Source organism: Mya arenaria, chromosome 11 (assembly GCF_026914265.1).
Source record: "Mya arenaria isolate MELC-2E11 chromosome 11, ASM2691426v1".
NCBI lineage: Eukaryota > Metazoa > Mollusca > Bivalvia > Myida > Myidae > Mya > Mya arenaria.
This window is the reverse complement of record NC_069132.1, coordinates 1,349,646-1,367,701: the sequence shown is the minus strand read 5'-3', so window position 1 is coordinate 1,367,701 and position 18,056 is coordinate 1,349,646. Positions and strand designations below refer to the sequence as shown.

The 18,056-nt window shown below is 33.9% G+C and overlaps 1 protein-coding gene across 5 annotated transcripts in view; it reads left to right on the top strand.

Moving 5' to 3' along the window:
* Window positions 1–2,093: 2,093 nt before the first annotated feature.
* The window catches only part of LOC128208954 (apoptosis-stimulating of p53 protein 2-like), a 29,587-nt gene continuing 13,624 nt past the window's right edge, over window positions 2,094–18,056 (top strand). Inside the window, exons 1-6 of one of the 5 annotated variants that reach the window (XM_052912699.1) lie at window positions 2,094–2,289; window positions 4,366–4,416; window positions 4,775–4,941; window positions 6,170–6,233; window positions 6,503–6,571; window positions 8,593–8,666. In XM_052912699.1, the coding sequence (XP_052768659.1) occupies window positions 4,786–4,941; window positions 6,170–6,233; window positions 6,503–6,571; window positions 8,593–8,666 (363 nt within the window). In that variant the 5' untranslated portion in view covers window positions 2,094–2,289; window positions 4,366–4,416; window positions 4,775–4,785. Of the gene's footprint in view, window positions 2,290–3,247; window positions 3,539–4,365; window positions 4,417–4,774; window positions 4,942–6,169; window positions 6,234–6,502; window positions 6,572–7,352; window positions 7,548–8,592; window positions 8,667–14,832; window positions 15,034–16,850; window positions 17,253–18,056 lie in introns of those variants that run through there. The other 4 variants (XM_052912700.1, XM_052912702.1, XM_052912703.1 and 1 more) reach the window with 4 other exon arrangements.

The following is an 18,056-nucleotide window of genomic DNA, read 5'->3' as shown; positions in this document are numbered from 1 at the left end:
AACTTATAAGAGTGCCATTAAAAGTACGTATACTTTTTTATTAAGTTTTACGTCGTCTCATATTAGTTGGTGATTATATAAATCAAGATAAAGATACTGCAAGAGAAGTAGAATAGATGCATGGAAGTCTAAGTCCTAGCACACGGTATATAATGATTTACTGTTAAAGTGATTTAAATATCTACATTCGGAATATTGCTATCAAACTTTGTGAATGACTGAGACCCGTAATGCTTTATTGGTGAAATATGAAAAGTGATAAACTAATCAGAACCAACATTTTCTGAGAATTCAGTTTTTATTACTGAAGTAGGTGATAAAAACATGATGACGTCGTAATGTGTGTTGCGCAACCATTTCTAACTATTTTTTCATTAAATTCTCATTTCAAGTTGTTTCTGTTTGAAGTGCAGCGATATCAGCTATATTTTCGTTTAATGCAACAGTGGGAAATTATCATGCAATTCTCCTTAGCCTGTTTCAATAGATTTTAGTCGTCAAGTGCAATATCTTACTGTCGTATATTCATTATTTAGCAATATTTTAGTATAAAATGAATTTTAGCCGGTTTTAAAGATGAAAACACAACAGAAAGAAAAACAATCTTATTGCTATGGATTTACGATTTTTATAGACACGACTAAAATTCTTTACTGCCTTACCAAACGGGCCCCTGCTGTTTGACAATGACAATCGCAAAGTGCTGTTTGCAAAACATGAACCAACGACGTTATCTCATCATTCTGTACCGTAAACATGAAAACACGCTACTTTAAATGAAAAGAAACTGCACGATGGGTGTAACTTTGAAAGGGTTGTGTTCTTTAGACATATATATTACTATGTAGTCAAAAACTTATTTGAAACTAAAGAAAACTATAATAATATATATTTCGAAGCAGAATAATGGTCATTTCGCACAAATGAAAACAACGTCATTCGACGTCATATTATTGCATCGTCTGTTTCTACCTCACATATTTTAATATAATATAACTACACCAAACACGAGCAAAGTACCTTAATAAAATATGACACATTCAGAAAAAAGATTCTGACGATTTCTGTGATATGTTTGAATATAATTATTACCTCTAGAAAACGATTTAATATGTATTGTGTCCATGTAATACAATGTATTTGAATGACCTTCGTGCCAGATGAGTTTGGTATATTATAATTTGTAGCAATTTACAAAACGAAGTAAAAGGAGTATAACTCTTTGGTTATATATTAAATGTTTTTGTCGATGTTAAACCCACGATGTTAAAGACACGGCAAATGAACAGTCCGCGATCAGCTCATGGTCGGACACGGCAAATGAACAGTCCGCGATCAGCTCATGGTCGGACACGGCAAATGAACAGTCCGCGATCAGCTCATGGTCGGACACGGCAAATGAACAGTCCGCGATCAGCTCATGGTCGGACACGGCAAATGAACAGTCCGCGATCAGCTCATGGTCAGACACGGCAAATGAACAGTCCGCGATCAGCCCATGGTCGGACACGGCAAATGAACAGTCCGCGATCAGCCCATGGTCGGACACGTTGTGGCTCTCTTGTTAGGTCAGCAAATTCCAAGATCAATCGCCAACTTCATGTCTACATAATGGAACTCACTGAACTGACAGACACAACACGGGTGAAATTAATATCTTAATGACCATTGTTTCAGCTAATTTCTCACACATAAACACAATCCTATCGGGGCTCGATGTATCTGTGCAACATGAAAACACTAATTTCAATCAAGATTAACGTGGACGCCCTTCTACGACAATGAAGTCAATGGAACGAGTCAACGGTATTCGTGATCATTGCTTTTTGGTGGTTTTACTTACGATAAAAGACTAAAGACTGTCACAGATAAAAGTGACGCTAATAGATTGACAGAAAACTATTACTTCAGTACTTTAGACAGTCCACATAAACACGGTAACCCATACATTACCAATACCATTAATAGTCAAAGTTTAGTTTCAACAAGAATTATGTTACATGTTAAGCCATGTTTCACACGTAATGATATCTTGTCATGCACATGAGTCTGGCGTATTCTATCTGTGGTAGATATGAGAGCTGATCTTCATACATACCTGAGTTACGTGAGATGTATTTATATATACGTACTGCTTGTGCAGGTGAAAATGCAAGGATATACTGTACATTATATACTGTGTTAACAAGTGCTGACACTGGGATATATTGGTGTCATACTTCTGAGAAAGGATTCCATCTGTTTTAAAATTCGTTATATTGTATCTGTGTTCTAACTGTCAACCGCAAGGTATGTGTAATTATTATTATTAGAATAGCATAGGAAGTAGTATTTACTTAGTGAACATGTGCGATCATCATTTAAAGTTTAAAACGCCCTTGAAGAGGGATTTAAAAATGAGTATTGTAAATTATGAGGATTGAATAATATACATTATACATTATCATACATAACCAGAGTATACGTCTATATTCTTAAGGGTGAATTCCATATCGATGTCCTATCTTTAATGGAATGATCATTATGCGCCAATTCCTTTGGTATATCTCGGAATGACATGTTTGCTCGTCAAATTTGCTTAAGTGATCACTCGTTGATATATAGATACGTTGATTACCCGAGCTGTGATTACCGGCACAGAGAACCGAGAAATTACAATTGTATCAATAACGGTCGGGTAAATATTTAATGAGGAATAGATTAAATGAAAATCCCTTGTGATACTTTTAGTTTTAATGACGAGGAGGTCATTCGAGTGTCAACGATGGTGAGGCCGTTGTGCAGTATGTATTGCTCACCATGAAGACGTGTTTTGGAATAAGTGACACTTCATGTTACCTCCAGTGAAATATGTGACGGAACTAATTAGATCAGTAAAGTTCCTGATTAGTTTGATGACCGACACAGAATTTGCTGGACATGAGCGTGTTTAAGTCGGAATGACTCGGCCACTTGCCGACGAAACTGATCGGAATGTTACCTTTTCACCTCAGTTTAAGATACAGATCTAGATAACTTATTTGCCGTCCAGTTTTGGTCATATTAGGTACTTTCGACGGCTTAAGGATCCTTCGGCGGTAAGTTCGCCTGAGTCTACAACATTTTGTCACTTAAGATATTTAGAAAGATTAGGTCACCCTTATAAATAATCAACTGCCGATCTTGGGCAGAACTTAAGTATAGTAATTACCGTACAATATTATGTTTGATATTATTGATACTTTCGTCTGCGGTTCGGGTAATGACTTCATTTTCATTCAACCACGATAAAATCGTTATAATCTGGTTAAGAAACGCGGATTTGGTAACGAGTTCACTACTATTAAACCGAGACATTGGAATGTCGTTTACTATTATGGAGGAACTAATTAATTTTAGAATATAAATAAAAACCTGATGTGGCATATCTTTCCGTGCATGGATCCTAATGTTTCATTAATGCGAAAATTCAACTCGACAGAGAAATTTAGATTGAATGAAAGTAGTGTAAATATTTCAATAGTTAACTGTCATCTAAGGTATGAACTGAATCGTACAGGTAAGTTATTTTCTATTTCGTTCATTGTTTTCCACTAGTTGGTTATGATTCATTGTTAGATTAGCATAAACAATACCATATGTTCATACGTATCTCTATATTTACATATATATTTTTTTATCGCCTATAGTAACTTCATGCTTTTTAATCGTTATTTCGCGAAACTTTTTAAGTCCAAGGGAGTCTGTACAAGCTCAACAGTTGGTCAGTTTGAGATCTAGATATAAATAAAAGGTTCGTTAAACGTATGTTTTGGGTGTAGTTTGCAATAAAAATGTTGTCACATTTTGCCTGACAATAAAACTACAAGCTGTAGCTAATTCTAATCACCGTTGATGGTTTTGCTGGTGGATGTAAGGTCGACATCAGTGTTTCACATGTTCGTGGTCTAAATGTGTGTCTAAACTTTCCTCCTTTCCTTTGGTTATTTTACAAACTAGGTTTCTATAATTAATTAAAATAAGTATGACGTATCGCATGAAGCAGAGGCAAATACAAGTGTGCATGTTAACAATAAGACCAAACAAAAAAGGGTTTGGTTAGGGTTACATCCTTTTCAAAAACAGGTTGGGTCGGTAGTTTTTTTTATTAGGTTGTATCTAAGAACGTTAGTGTCATCGTTGTAGAATTGTGTTCTAGCTAACTTCTGTATAAAGCTGTTATGATTTTAAGCAGAATATTCAAACACACACTAACATTTTTGCTTTATTCTTTACCAACTGGCTATAAAAACGTTAGGGTCGGCGACTATTTCGTAGACAGGGTCGGGTAACCCGAACCAAATGTTATAAGTTTTTTAGGCCTAATGTATATAATATTTCCTTCAGAATGGAGAAATTGCAAGCAGTTCGTTTTAGTTACGTTTAGGAAGAGTTAAGGTAATCATATACATTAATTGACTTATTAGATTGCACGTGTGTGTTTAAGTAAATAACACAATCAATGGAGTATTTGAAATGCATACGATTATAGATAATTTCATGAATTACTATTATGAAGAAAGATTTTTTTTCAGCGTTTTTAATGTTGATCGAATATGACAATTTGCATAAACTGTGCATACATGATAACTATCACCGTTAGTACAGTTATTGTTATACGTACGTACTCGATTATGTTATCTGTATTTAGATAAATTTGTTACTCGTATTTACATAAAATTTCAGTTACCCAAATCGAAAGTAAGTAAATCTCAGTTGTTGTTGCGAGGCATCATTTATTCAAGTATCGTTTCAGACGGCTGGAGGATGTACTTCGCCCTCGTGTCTTCCGGCTCGGCGGAGGGCGGTGAGGACCCCGCAAGCCCGAAGTTCTCAGCCGTGCAGGGCGTCCGCCAGTTGGCACATGAGGCAGCGGTTGGCTCCGTGGAGCGGCGGGCCGAAGATGTGGAAATGGCTATCAACGTATGTCATCAAATTATTTTCTGTTTTATACTTTTGAAGAAATTATGGACTCTATTGTTATAATACTCAAATGTTTATATACCACAGTCACAGAGTTAACATTTTTTCCCATTTTCGGAAGAAATATAAATATAATTATAGTGATATTTTTAATGTGACGAATTTCTTTGTTATTTGGTGCGATTGTTTTATTGTCCACTTTGAAGAATATGATATGAACCATGACTATACTTTAGTTTCGAATTCAATTAACATTACAAAACACTTAAAACTGCATGTTCTATATTTGTATTTTAATCATACCGTTTAATTTTGTGAATCACTATCTTCCAAGGTTGTCAAACTTCAAGGCAAACATGGGCTTTAAACGCTTTGTGAATACATACGTGGCATGCCATTTTTGTAAAACCAGATTACGTAAAAACTGTTCAATTCTTCATCCAAGATTGAAATGCGGTTTATTACATACAATTGCATATCCGTGGCTTTCATCTCAAAGGATGTTTTAATGTGTTTGTACAAAAATTGCTGCATTCAAAGATGTCAACATGCATTACAGATATGAAAGATGTGTAAATAAAACACAACTGGTACATTAAAGCTTTGGTAGTATTTGCTTTTCAAGCATTATAAATCCCGCCACTGCACTTGGGGAATTAAATTAAATCTGTCTTATCTTTCCGGTCTCTTATGGATGTTTTGTCATCTTATGTTGTTTCATACATAAATGGTTTCTGAAAATGATTAATATAATGACAAGCCTCGTTTGTTGTTAAAGAATAACGGATTTTCAAACGGACTCTCTTGTGTATAGTTTGTCTGCCGAACATTTAATTTACAGCCTTATTGAAAACTGAATGAAATTCCAGCAGATCGGATATCAGAACCGCCCATTTTACGGTCAAGTTTCTTGTTCAAATAACGTTACTTATTCACATGATACAATTCTAACAGATTTATGGGTTGTAATTCATGTAATTAAAATGACTTATTATTGGAATTATTTTAACATGCTGAACGACAGTATATAGGCAGTTCACATACAATAGAAGTCATATAAAATATAACGTTGTTACATTCATAACTTCAACTTTAGACGTCAAAGAAGAAACAGATTCCACATGTTCCAAGCATGTAGTCGATAAACGATTGGGGCCCCCTATTTAGATGTATGTACAGTCAATATGTTGTCAATTGTCTTAATACAAATATTGGATCTGTTTTTCAGCTGTTGGCAACCCCGAGCATTGACGATGCCGTCATTGTGGCCAATGGAGACTGTGACATTGAAGGTACATACGCTTCCGTTACTTCCAAGTTGTCTTCGATTTTTGGTCTACTTGCATTCAAGCTTCTTCCTGCAACCCACTTGTTCTATGTGTATTGTAACAAGTGCTATACAGCTCGATTTCACTAGTCTCAGAAAATAAATAAGATTTTAGTGCGAATCAATGTTCGACATTTAAGCTTTAAATATATCATTTATGATTCATTGTATATGAAGAGAAACAATTGCAACTCTGTAGTTCTTTCCTTCACAATGTTATTGTATTATACGCAGGTATAGATGCGTCAATGGAAGAAAGAAAATATGAAAACCCAACAAACGATAGTGTCAATTCCGAAGAAGGTACGTAACTCTGAGTGCATTGACTGACAAGTTTACTTTAATTACCTCCCCTACAACCTTGCCATAGAGACGAACGTCTTGAAAAAAGTTTCAGTGCACGTAATTAAATTAGATACTTAACTAGCTTTCAATTTGGTGTGATCATTTAATGTCACTGAACTACGCAGTTCAGAATAAAAATAAAATATACATCCGCTCTTAGAAGTAGTACATGTAGCTGGTATGTTTAAAGGTGCTATCTACCGAATGTTTTATAAAAAAAAATCAAATTATTGCAGTTTCATTCCATGATTAACTTCACAAGATTCATTCGATCTTTGATGATAACATGTACGGGTTTCACAGTTAACTTGGCTTTAGCTTTATTTGAATTGAATTGGTGTTTCTCTCTTTCTTCTGGCAACAAAAACGTAGAAAAAAAATCAATTGATTCATTTCAAATAGCTAGGCGGTGGGTGATTCTGAGATGGTCATTTGTTGGTCAAGGAACAATTGAATAATCGCCCACGCTCGAGCCAATTTTGATTGTAAACTCGTAAACAAACAACTGTGCGTCACAGGCGACTGATGTATTTCACGCCGAGAGAATACATGAAATGTCCTTTATCGTTTATATCAAGTAAACATGGACACAAATACTACGAGCGACCTTTAACTCATTTTAAGCTTAAAGGTTCGCCTTATATTTGTCATTTGTAGTAAAACTCTGAATGCGGTCAGGTACAGCAGTTATCTTAAGGTATTCGATACAGTTGCCGTCGGACAAATGTAGGCATTGGAGCAACGATTTGGACGATAACGGAGTTTCAGTGAATATTCATTAAAAATGAAAAAAACAATAACAATGTTTTAATGTTTAAGTGTATAAGTATTATTTGTTACGTCTGTACGGATACTTAAAGTCTTTCGGTAAACAATCCTCTGTGCCGTTTAAGACGACGGTGTTCGGTTGAATTAAACATAATAAAAGAAATGGGTAAGAACTTGATTTAAAATAAAAAAAAACTGTCTGATAAATATTGTTGGAATGTTCGTATTTGTCTTTTGTTTATTTCTTGCTTGTTTTCTACTACAGGAGTGTAGCTATTCCATCCACCTCCCCTCATCCACTTCCATGCATACTTTTCCAGAAAACTGTTAACTGTCGCAATTCCGCGAAATTGCGGCAATTTTCACGATCAAATAAAATATACATTGAAGTTTGCATGGTAGAATATTCGAATATTTCGTTTATTTACTAATTTACAGCCTTAAATACAAAATGAATGAAATAAATTTAATACTATTTTAGTATTTAATAGTCAAACTGTTTTGACAGAAAGCATTTTTGCCATGTATATCCTATGTAAATTCGGACATTAGTTGTTGCACGTGCAATGACGAAGCACGTGTAATACACAGTTATTTGACTCAGTGTTTGGTCTAAAATTATATATTTCAGTCATTACATGACCAAATACTGACAAAAAACAACAATTTTGGACAAAGACCTGGTCACTTATACTATCTTAAATTATTTTTTTTACATTTTGGTATTTTTTTTACAATTATGATATCAAAGAGTAATACATTTTATTAAATAATTGTCCTGAGATTCATTGCAGAAAAAAACTTTATTTGGTGCCAATCTGGCGTATAGTTCCTTTAAAAAGGAAACATCGGAGAGGACATGTCTCCGGCTCCCACACAATTTTACATATAATATTGACACCAAACTAATAGGTTGCTCATGTGTTCATGCTAGTCTATAGATGTTTATTATGGGATTCTGCTAATCCCTAACAAAAATCTATCTATGTACAATTATTTGGACCAGTGTTCATGCATACAATTGATTAGTCCAAATAATTGTACGTTTTTGGATTTTTGTTACGATTTTTGATATGACAAATCCTTAGGGATTGGAAGAAACCTGTTTAACACGTCTATTATTTTAGACTAACAATTGATATGCTACAGGTACGTCCCTGATAAATGATTGACTTGATTAAAATAAAAAATATGTTAATTATGTTTTACAGGTAGGAAGCATGCAGAGGCAGGGGGACATCGGAGCAAGGAGAAAGCTTCAGCAGAAAAACCATCATCAGGGAAGGTAGGAAAAAAAATCAACTTTACAATAAATGAGATAGTAGTAGGTCATTGAATGAAGCTCTCCTTTCAGATTGTAACCCATTCAGTTGATATACATTAGAATATGAAACCTTCTGACAGTATATTGAACAAAGTTAAATTTTAAACTGAAACAGTCTCAGGTCAGAACAAAAGGTGTACTGGTAACTTAATTAACATGACAGAAAGATCCTGACTACAATCTGTAAACAATCCCAATTTTCCTTAAAGACAGATTTGTTTATCGAAACAATAAACACTTGGTTGAAAAGCCATCTTTTGTTTGTTATGAATATTTATTATTCCTTTACCAATAGATTATAGTCTTCTTCAATAGAATGGTGTATCAGTTTTGAACCTCATCCAAAACTTGTAACATGTTTCTTATTTTGTATTTTCATATTGTGTTTACTTTAATTGGATATAGTTATTTCTCCCAAAATAGTTACACTTACAATTATTAAGTTTTACGAGTACATAAGTAAATGTAAGATTGTTTTACAACAATAATAAGCTGAGAGGCGCGGGAGCTTGGGCATCAGGGGAGGCAGTCGTCTCCCCAATATTTTGGCTGATTATGACAAACAGCGAAAAAAATATTTTTTTTGATGAAAATATGATATAGCTAAAGCCAGGTCATTTATTTCCAATGAGTGAAGGGTTCTGTTGTCTGTGCCCATGGAAATGACTGTGACCGGATATTGGGCAATTAAAAGACGCATTTAACGATATTGATTCAATCAGTGGTCATTACACCGCCCTGATAGCTCAGTGGTAGAGCGTTCATTTTGAGTGCAGAAGGTCATGGGTTTAAACACTGGTTGCATCAAACTGAAAGATGTTAAATTATGGTACCAGCAGCTCCCTTGCCTAGCACCTAGTTTGTATGTATAGTACTGGTGGAAATGTTGTTATTAGTTCCGCTTTAACCCAGGACATTTGTATCCTGTGTATTGGTGGTTTACACCGAGCGCATTAAAAAACCAAGAGGTCTCAATGCAAACAGCTAGGGTATTGCACCCGGATATTGTACCTTCAAAAGTTCTTATACCTGGATTTGACTGGGTATTGCTGTCACTTCTATCTCATGGCATTCAATGCAATTTAAGTCATGCTGGCGTCACAGCGCCAGGGGGACAAGCCATAATGCAGCCAATAAGTGCGGGCAGACTGTGATCTCAAATAAACAAACTAGCAGTGATCAAAGATTTGTAAACTATAACTATGACAGTATGTGCAAACTTTAGACGGCTAATTCAATTTTATTACATTTATCAGAAGAAAACATTAAAAAAACAAAAACAATTTGTTTACTCAAAAATATGTTGCAGCAGAAGCGGTTATGTATCATATCTTCCTCATATTTCTCTTAATAAACATGTCAGAGTCAGATCCACCTTGATATTTTAATTGTCCAAAGAAAGAACCATGAGTTCATTCAGTGCTCAGTGGTTCAGAATAAATCTTGGCTGCACTATGATGAGGTATAAATATATTTATGTATAAACACTTTATATGAAGGAAGTCAAACAAAATGTTCTTTTACTGATTTTAAATAGAATACAGATGGTTAAATTAAAATAAATTGTTTCAATATTACCGGTACTCACTAATTGTGAAAATTTAATAGTAACTTGATATGGTTGTGGTTTTTTTTTTACATAATAAGACAGTAAAATTATATGTGTATGTATTTTTTAATGTACTAAAGTCAAAATAATAATTATCAAAGTACAAATTTTAATTTAATCAAAGCTGAAATAATTCATATAATTTACTGTTTTTGTTATTTCAAGTGATGTACTGAAAATGTGTTAAAGTGTGTTTTAAGCAACATGATTTTTAAAAAAAGTAATGATTTATTGATTTTGTTAAATAGAATTTCCCATTTGTAAAAAAAGGTAACAAATCGATAATTAATAAATTTGTCTATCTGAGCACATGCAGGCTTATTAAAGGACGATATTGAGAAAGTTGAGAAATTGTTTGGGAAAAACTTAACCTTATTAAATTGGCAGAAAATATAAACTGTAAAACCTAAATTGTGTTTAGTGAAGTTTAATTTAAGAAGGTAGTTTATCCGCTCATAAATTTTCACTGCATCATTAGAAATTTGCATTTTTTTCAGTGATTTCAATCCAGATAAGCTAAGAGTCAGTATATTACTGTTTGAAATCCCTAAGGAGTTGAATGCTATCAAAGCTTCAATCGGAATGTAATTAGGCTTAAAGTGACTCAAGCTGCAAAGAAGAAAAACTCTGGGTTACTAATCACTTGAATACATTACTGTTTGCCAGATGAATGTAGTTAAAGAATAAAGAATAAAGAATAAACAAGTTGGTATTTGCAGTATTGTTTATATCTTATCATATCACAATTATCTATCAAAAAGAGTAATCTTTTTGACAAGCGGCAAAACAGTAGTTCATTATTTGATCTGAATAGGGCAGTTCTTAAAAGACACGTTTGTAAGATATAGATAATTATTGCTTCTTTCATCGTTGCAAAAAATGTTGTCTATAAGAGATAATTAGACAGTTAAATGTCGTGAAATATTTAGTTATTTTTATTATAGCTGTTTCCCATAGCAAATAAATGTTTATTTTCCCCTTAAATAAAGACTGTATTGGACACTGTTTACGACAGCTCTAACACAGTATATTGTATAAAATGGTTGCCATTTATTATCATTAATTATGCCTCCCTTCAAGAAGAGGGTGCAAATTGCTTTGCATTTGTTGGCTGGTCAGTAGGTTGATCAGTCAGAATGTCAGACGGTAGGTCGGTAGATCAAAGCTTGTTCAAGTGATAACTCGAAGCCTGGACCAATCCTCTTCAACCTTGACTTGGAGGTTGGGCCTGAACTGTAGATGACCCCTAATTGATTTTGAGGTCATTGGCTCAAAGGTCAAGGTCTCTGTGACCTTGAATGCAAAAACCTTGTTCAAGTGATAACTGACAATGCCTCGACCTATTGTCCTCAAACTTGACTAGGAGGTCTGGCGTGACTAGGAGATGAACCCTGTTAATTTGATGTCATCAGCTCAAAGGTCAAGGCCACTGTGACCTAGAATGCAAAAAGCTTGTCTAAATGATAACTCAACAATGCCTCAACCTATGGTTCTCAAACTTGACCTGGAGTTTGAGCTTAACCAGTAGATGAATCCTGTAGATTTTGAGGTCATCAGGTCAAAGTTCAAGGTCACATATACCTTGAATAACAAAAAGCTTGTCCGAGTGCCAACTCGCCAATGCCTAGACCTATGGTCCTCAAACTTGACGTGGAGACTGGGCGTAACTAGCAGATTACCGCTTTTTATTTTGAAGTCATCAGGTCAAAGGTGAAGGTCACAATGACCTTAAACGAGTGATAACTTAACAATGCCTTCACCTATGGCCCTCAAACTTGACATGAAGGTTGGATGTGATCAGTAGATGACCCCTGATTTTGTAGTCATCAGGTTAAGAGTGATAACTGGACAATGCTTGCACACATGACTGTCAAGCTTGACATGAAGGTTGTGGGTGTGACCTGTAGATGACTCAACAGGTCAAATCAGCTGGAATTTCGGTCCATGCATATTTTATTCAATTGTCCAAAAATTCACGACTACATGGTGCTCAGGGGGCATAATGTTTGACAAACATATCTTGTTTAACATGATTTTGTAATTCCCAAGGAAGTCAAAGTTGGTGGATAAACTACCACGCAAAGCCACTGCCATTTAAATGAAAGGGTTACATATTTGGTCAACAGTTAGTTATATTCTCCGTTTTGTTCTTGATTTTTTGTTGCTTCGTCTTAAGTTTATATCTCATGGATTATATTCAATGTCAACTTTGAATACCATACCTACTTCAAGCAAACATGAAGCAAATGACTTCAGGGGTTAATAGCTATTTGATAGGTTTGTATTGCCATGGATTTTGATGTTTCAAGGCTTTATGAAACTTGAAAGTTCATTTCAAGTTCACATTTAATGGCGTAACTTGTACAGGTCGTAAACGGCTTTCATATATGGGCAACATAGAAACAATGCTGTTTGCCTTTGTCAGATGTAATGGTTAGCACCAAGAAAACATCGAAAGAAAGCCATAAGCTGAAGCCTGAGTGAGCATGATTAAAATAACCAACATGCACTTTGACAAGTTATACAGCTTAATATTAATAATAGTCCAGTTGCCAATGAGAGAACATCACTTCAGAATTCACAGCAGATTAGATGGAATTCATGGGAAAAAGAAGAAAGTATTATCTGTATATATATTTTTGGCATCATGGAACCAGAGATTGGCCATCATTAAATTTGAGTCATCTTCAGTGTTCACACAACCAAGCACAACAGTTCAGAGGGCCGTTTCAGCAAGAGTCCTAGGAGCCATTTTGTATGTAGGAGAATTTTCAACAGTGATGTGCTACTGATGAAAATCTCTCCAAGGTTTGATATCCCTCCTCAGGTTATTCATGGATTTTATTATGACCCTCAGGTTATTATGCAATGTGTGCCTTAGTCACTACAACATAAAGAAAAGGTAATAAAAGTTGTATTTTGTCTGAGAATTTGTCAGCATCTTAACCTGGAACAAGTTGTTATACCAGCCAGCTTTATGGATAAGTATTCAAGGGGGCATTAACACTTTATGACTTGGACATTATCTGCAGTTGATTAATTGATACTGGCATTAATATAAGCCAATATGACCCTAAGTGGGTTCCTGCGATAAAATAATACACCATGCCCATAATTTCCATGATAATAACCTGATATGCCTAAAAGTTAATTACTTTATCGTTAACTTCCCTGACCTGGCATTTCTCAACCCAAAATTATCGGGTCGTTTTAAGTGCTGGTGATGTTTTTGTTTTAATTAACAAGTAGGGAATAAATTGCTATCAGCAATATATCTGCTGTTGTTTTGGAAGAATATTCTCTGGATATTTAATGTATAGGATCTATAATCTTGAACTTTCTTCTAACACGAATAGTCTGGCTTGTATTTAGAAAAAAAAAATTGCATAAAATGTGCTTCATGTGCCAGGTAAAACACCTGACAACTATAGAACTTTACCTAGAAATTAGGTTGAAAATTGAATCTTGTAAAAACAGTAATGATGGGAAAGTTACCTGTATGACAGGAGAGTTACCTGTATGATGGGAGACCCTGTAGGGCTTATCAGTTCCAAACGGATACCTTCATTAGCCATTAATTCCCCATCATTGGGAGATGAACTGTTGAAAATGTAGGGAAACTGTTCAAGCTAAGACTAAATACCTAGTTTTTAAATGTGAAAATTTTTATTTGAGGTAAAATGATCTACTCACATTCCACCATTAGTGATTTATGCTCATGCTTCCGTTCATGCATCCATCAATGCACTTAATTGTTTAGAAGACCAAAAATACACATTAACTATTTGAAGAGAACACATTTTCAAATTGTAAAAAAAACTTTTTTGTTTTTGTGAACTGGAGATTTAGGCAGCTATGAGTTATGATGGAAAGTTAACTTAATGGTGTGTTTCATTTATAAAAGGATTGCGAATGAAATTGATAAATCCAGGTCACGTCACAATACTGCAATACTGTTAGTTCATTTCAGAAACAAGGAATTCCGATATTTTTTAATCGATTAGTCAAAATAAAACTGCTAATGCAGTGAGTTTCATTGCATGATTTAAATTGGATGTCATAGCAACAAAACTGCATATGTAGGAAAAGTCTGTGATGGCACAAGCTTACCTTGAATAATAAATGCAATAATTAACCTCTGGCATTTTCTCCTGAGGAGTGTGAACAATATTGATGATGGCTTGTACATATACAAGTAATATTGAGAAATTCATATGAAAAAGCTCATCATTTTTTACCTGGAATTTCAGAGTATATCTAGTGTTAATAAGTGTATATATTTCAATATCTAGATTCAGAATGTACTGTCTTACACTATGGAGGTGCATGCAACCATGGAAAAAGGAATACTGGCGTAATACTGATAGAATAGGATAATGGTAGAGACCACAGACTTAATTGAATTATTTGATGATAAAACAAAAGCGGGAGATACTTCTGTTATTGTAACAGTACTGTGCTGGGCAGACTGCCATAAACAGGGCTGATGTATGTATAAACACACAAACTGCCAGAACAGACGATATTGCCCGTGATATACCAGATTAAATTTAAATCCCACAAATTTAATCAGTTTAATTTACTTCAAAAGCTTCAAAGTCTGTTACTGGATTCAAAATTGGAATTGATTGTGGGTTAGAAAGTGATATATTTGAAAACTTAACATGGATTTCTATCTCTGTATGTGAACTATTGCTGGACTAAAACAAAAGCATCATGGTGAGTAATTTGTCTGAATCATGACTTAACCCTTTGAAACAAAAGCAATTGTTTCAGTTAATTATTTTTCGCATTTGGCAAGAGTAATTTACATCTGATGCATGCAAGATGTCATTTGTAACAAGAAGTTCCGTATGTGGTCGCAGTGGCCTACCATGGAGCATTTTGAAACATAAGCCTGTTCACATGAGCAAGCTTTCCAAGAGTGAAAGTCGTTCTTTAGTCTAAATATGCTTTATTATAAGCAACAAACTTAACCAGTGAAAAGTTACATGTATATTCAGTATACACCCTATTCTGCCTTTGATTTTGATTTCTGATTGCGACTTTAAATACTTGCCATTTCGCTGGACCATAAAATCATTTGGACGGTCGGGCGTACTGGAGTCTGTCTAGGTACACCCCTGGGTCGGGTGGGAAAAATCAGATGAAAACAAGATATTTGACCTTTTCCCTTGAGTGCAGTGGGCAGTTAAGATGTCCAGGACATGGTTTTCTAACCTTGAGGGGTTATGACACACATAAAACTGTCATAAGATGTACTATCAATTTACATGTGCTAATTGCTTGATTTGTGATAATTGTTGTGTCTGCTCAAATTTCTTTTAGTTTACTCATCCTTTTAACAATTTGAAACTTTCCAATGTTTTTGCTATATACTTCAATCAAGTCTTACAATCATAAAATATACAATTTTTTCAGGAATAAAACACATTTTAAACTCAAACTTTACTTTGAATGATTTACTCTTTTAGTTTGATGTACAAAATACAAATAGTAATATGTACATGAATATTAATAATGCTTTCTAACTGAGTACACTAGTAATCTTCATTTTTATGTCGTTAAAAATATTATCTGCTGCTAAAAGGACCTCTATATAAATTTGTCTGTCTTCGTTTTTAAGTAATTAAGAGCATAATATTATATATATATATTATTATAGTTACCTTTTTTATACCTATGCTAGGCATTTGTCAACCTCATTCTTCCTCAATGAAAAAATGTAAACTTTGATTAATAAAAAAACACACACTATATATATATATATTGCATATTTCATTTATCAGCAAAATGTCATGGTTTGAGAGAGATAGGCTCAATATTGTTTTAAACTGTTCATAAATATAGATATGTTTATTAAATAAAGAACAAATATGCAAAAGAATTAACATGACCTTTGAATTGGAATTCAACAAGTAATTTTAATTCTTGAAGAATTTAACTTGGGCAAATAAATACAGCTATTTAACATAATCATTTAATAAAAGTATATGTTAAATTTGTTATTTGATATAAGTATAAAAGTTGTTTTTCACAATTGGAATAGGTGAACTCATATCTATATTTATAAAGAAAGTGTCCAGGGTCCTTTGATAAAACAATGTTAGGTTTTAAAACTATTGGAATATGATGTCATGTTGAAAATTAGTTTTCATATTAACATAATATAAAATGATGTTTGTGTTTGATATCAAGGTTTGATTTCTGTCAGAATTTATGACTTCTAATCTAATGCCCTTTGATCTGATCAAACAATATTGTACATAGTACCTAATAAACCCGGGTCTGTTTATTTTCCCTTGATCAACAATACCATAATCAAGTCCACTTATGACTTAATACTGGACCATAAACAAATTTACTTGGTATCTGAGCCAGGGGGAGGTAATATTGGAATAAAATTATTTACAATGAAATTCCCTTCAGGTGTGTACCCAATAATTACTCATCCATACAGGTATTTCAATTATGATGGACTGGTTCACTATCTTATTTCCAGTTGTGAAGTTGACATTTTACCTGTAAAATTATAGTTGACAGTATGACAGTCTATGTAATATGCTAAATATAGGTCACAGGTATGGTTTTATGGCTCAGGTGTGGGAAAGAAAGGCTTTTATCTGATTTCAAGCCAATTTTCGATGTTGGAGTAATCTGTGACACAATTTAAAGTTTGGATTGAAAATAATTAGAGGTTTTGATGTGAATTTGACTGCTGGATTTTATCAAAGATTGTTTGACTATAAATTTATACATGTATATAACTTTTATTATAAGTCTTACTCAGAGGTCGTGATATTTAAGTGAATTCATCATGAATGGGATGCTAGTATTTAAATATGGCAGAGACTTTCACGTTTGATAGCGCAGAGGAGGACTGGGATCTTAACACCTTATATTACCTGAACTCACAACTAGAATCTTACATAAAAATGGTATGTTCACAGTTGACTAACTAAACCATGTCTTACATAATAAATTAAGATAGAAAGATTTAAAATAGATGTTTAATGATGTAGAGACTCCCTTACAACAAAGCGGGAACTATTAACACTTTATTGTGACGTTATGTGTTATCATTTACGCCTATTCATGGTTTTTGAGGCATGAAAAATAATGTTGGTGGTTGTTTACATCCCAAGTTGTGTTATAAAATGCCCGTCTGAATTCTCTATTATAATATTACATGTAAAGAAATTGGCAAGCTCTTGAGCATGGAATGAGAAACAAAGCTCGTGTCACTAGCATGTCACCTGAAAAACTGGTCTTAAACAGTTTATGAAATCCAAGAGACAACAGTAAAACTTAAAAGATTTTTAAGGGGTTTTATACAGGCACAAAGAAAACTATACCTCTAGTGTTTTATATAAAAAAAATATGGTGTTTAATGTTGCTGACAAGTGTTGCTCAAAGCAACTAGAGTAATGTGATGTTGTTCGTAGTTTGCTGTGCAGCATCAATGGGCGCTGTTGTTGCATCATCAACATAGATATGATCAAAAAGGCTTTATGTGATTAACTGATAACATGGAGATTTTATATCCTTTGTGCCTTTTTGGATAGCTTATAACTGCAAGTGTTGATTTGGGATATTAAAGTAATGAAGACAATTTTCATGTTTTCAAAGTCATCTTCCTACTTTCCTAGGAGCATTCTAATTAATATATTTCCATAGATTTATAATAAAATATAAAATGAGGATGGAATGTGCCCCAAGGTTGCAATATTGTAATTTTTACT